This window comes from Diuraphis noxia, unplaced genomic scaffold, assembly GCF_037042655.1.
Source record: "Diuraphis noxia isolate RWA-SAM2 unplaced genomic scaffold, SU_Dnox_SAM2 contig0004, whole genome shotgun sequence".
Taxonomy (NCBI): domain Eukaryota; kingdom Metazoa; phylum Arthropoda; class Insecta; order Hemiptera; family Aphididae; genus Diuraphis; species Diuraphis noxia.
In genome coordinates, this window is record NW_028301714.1 from 53,915,303 (window position 1) to 53,917,407 (window position 2,105).

The 2,105-nt window shown below is 26.8% G+C and overlaps 1 protein-coding gene across 1 annotated transcript; it reads right to left on the bottom strand.

The window, feature by feature from the left end:
* Positions 1-428: 428 nt before the first annotated feature.
* On the bottom strand, positions 429-1,782 carry LOC107172335 (uncharacterized). The gene is made up of 5 exons (XM_015522625.2): positions 1,708-1,782; positions 1,256-1,330; positions 1,091-1,179; positions 885-934; positions 429-565 (listed from the first exon to the last, which is right to left on the bottom strand). The coding sequence occupies exons 1-5, from the start codon at positions 1,780-1,782 to the stop codon at positions 429-431; spliced, it is 426 nt and encodes a 141-aa protein (XP_015378111.1).
* Between the last annotated feature and the right edge of the window lie 323 nt (positions 1,783-2,105).

Consider the following 2,105-nt stretch of genomic DNA (forward strand, 5'->3'; position numbering starts at 1 on the left):
CTAAAACAATAATTATAATACCTAATAATACCTAATAATTATATCATGATCGATTCCAATCCAAAAAATTCGTCTCCTTTCACATATAGTTCATATTATAATTGTATATAGGTACTATTTTATTATCAAATTTTCTTAGCATGACATAGATCGTTAATTTTCCAATTAAAAAAATAATAATAATAATACATGTTTATTACTTAATACTAGTAATACTAATTAGTTAAGGTATATTACGTTCAAAAGAATGAATGAGACATACGTAAATTCAACTAAAAAAATTGTTCTATATTACATATAACTTATAAGTGATAACATTTTGTGCTTGATGTAGATTATACGACTCTACCTCGGTGGTACTGTTCCGACACTGCACTACACTTCATTCGGTTATGATATATGGTGCTGATTCACTTTTGTATGTATACTTAATTTTTAGAAAATATGGAAAATACCTGGCCCAGTTTATGTTGGACCCATGTTTTTTCCGGTTGTTTTTGTATTGCTTCGGTGTACTTCCAGTAGCAATGTAACGACAATATAGTTACGATCTCGAAAGAGACACCTATAATGAGAAACTATAAATAAACTGTCATAGACTAAATAGTTTTAAATTTTTTCGATAATCGATAAATATTATACGCAATTTAATATATCATATCATTACACATATTTTAGAAATTCCGTTAAAGTAATATCACTACTAATAATGCTAAGTTTTTTTTAGTTTTAAATAGGTAACTTAAAATTATGTTTTTATTAAGTGCATAATATTCGTGTCTAAGTTTAGTTATGTATATTATTCTAACTATATTAGTGTATTAAACTATATTTATAATATGCATAATATGCAAAAAAAAATACTTACTACTTAGTATACTTACCCAGAAGGCATATAAGAAATTGAACGACTTTGACAAAAATCCAACTCGATCTAACAAAACGTTTATAATATTATCACGTTAAAATAACTATATGTATGTATTATATTGAGATGTAAGACAGTATAATTTTTAGAATTTATCCTATTTATTGTCAATGATTATGCCTATTTAATATATTATATATTATCAATTTAAACAAAACTTACTTAGATCTATGAAAAATTAAATGAATTATGTCTACACTGCATCCGAACCCCGTTATAAGTATTGCTTTATGTATATGACTTGTTCTTCCCTAAATAATATAGGAAGGTATATTCATCTGAGTTATTAATTGTTTTTAATGTATGAGATAAAATACAGCTTATTACTGTTGTGATTGCTCCAATGGCGTAAACGGATCCAATGTAATTCACCATATTTATTATTTGAAACATCGTCAACACCTGGAGTAAAATTATCAAAAATATGTATGTTTAGTGGGCTATATGCCTATATTATAAACAATCATTCTGTGAACGAAAATTTAATATATAGTGTTTAATAACATGCGGAAGAACACATCATCCAGAGTCGGTAAAAATAAATTATTGATTATATAATATTATACTATTTACAGGTGAAACCATCCCTCCTGTTCTTAAAAATTCTCAACTTTTGGATTAGAAGTTTGCGAATTCCAAAAACAAATTATTTACAAAATATTGATTTGTGGTGACGGAGTGAAGGTGTGGGGTAATTTTGCTGACAGTCGAGTAGAAAATATGACTGCGATAATGTAAATTATTATATAGACCAAAACAGTATGATTAAATAGTTGTACCAGGCATCCGACTGCTATCATGAGCGTATACTTTGTGATCAAATCTGTTGGAAGTTTCAGTTGATAACTTATCATTTTGTTTTTCATAAAACTAATACTTATATTATTTATGAAGTAATTGGTCTTGCTATAATTTTTAAATTTAACTTAAATTAATAACGAATTGGGAGGTGTGTAAATAAAAACGTTGTATTCCTCATTCTGTTGTAGCTATGCATTTTAATTTAATACCAACATATTTCTGTTATATAGTTACGGTCAATCGGACCTAATATAAAATATTAATTTAAAAAATAATAATACTCTATCCTTGACCCTTGTTTCTGTATCCGCTTACCTATATAACGTCTAGCAAAGGCGCAGCTATAGATCACGTAATTCATCAAAAATGTATTAAT

Coding starts and splice junctions, on each gene's coding strand:
- LOC107172335 (XM_015522625.2), bottom strand. CDS start 1,782: ATGATAAGTTATCAACTGAAACTTCCAACAGATTTGATCACAAAGTAT. Junction 1,331..1,707: donor TGATAGCAGTCGGATGCCTG/GTACAACTATTT, acceptor ATTTTACTCCAG/GTGTTGACGATGTTTCAAAT. Junction 1,180..1,255: donor CCATTGGAGCAATCACAACA/GTAATAAGCTGT, acceptor TATATTATTTAG/GGAAGAACAAGTCATATACA.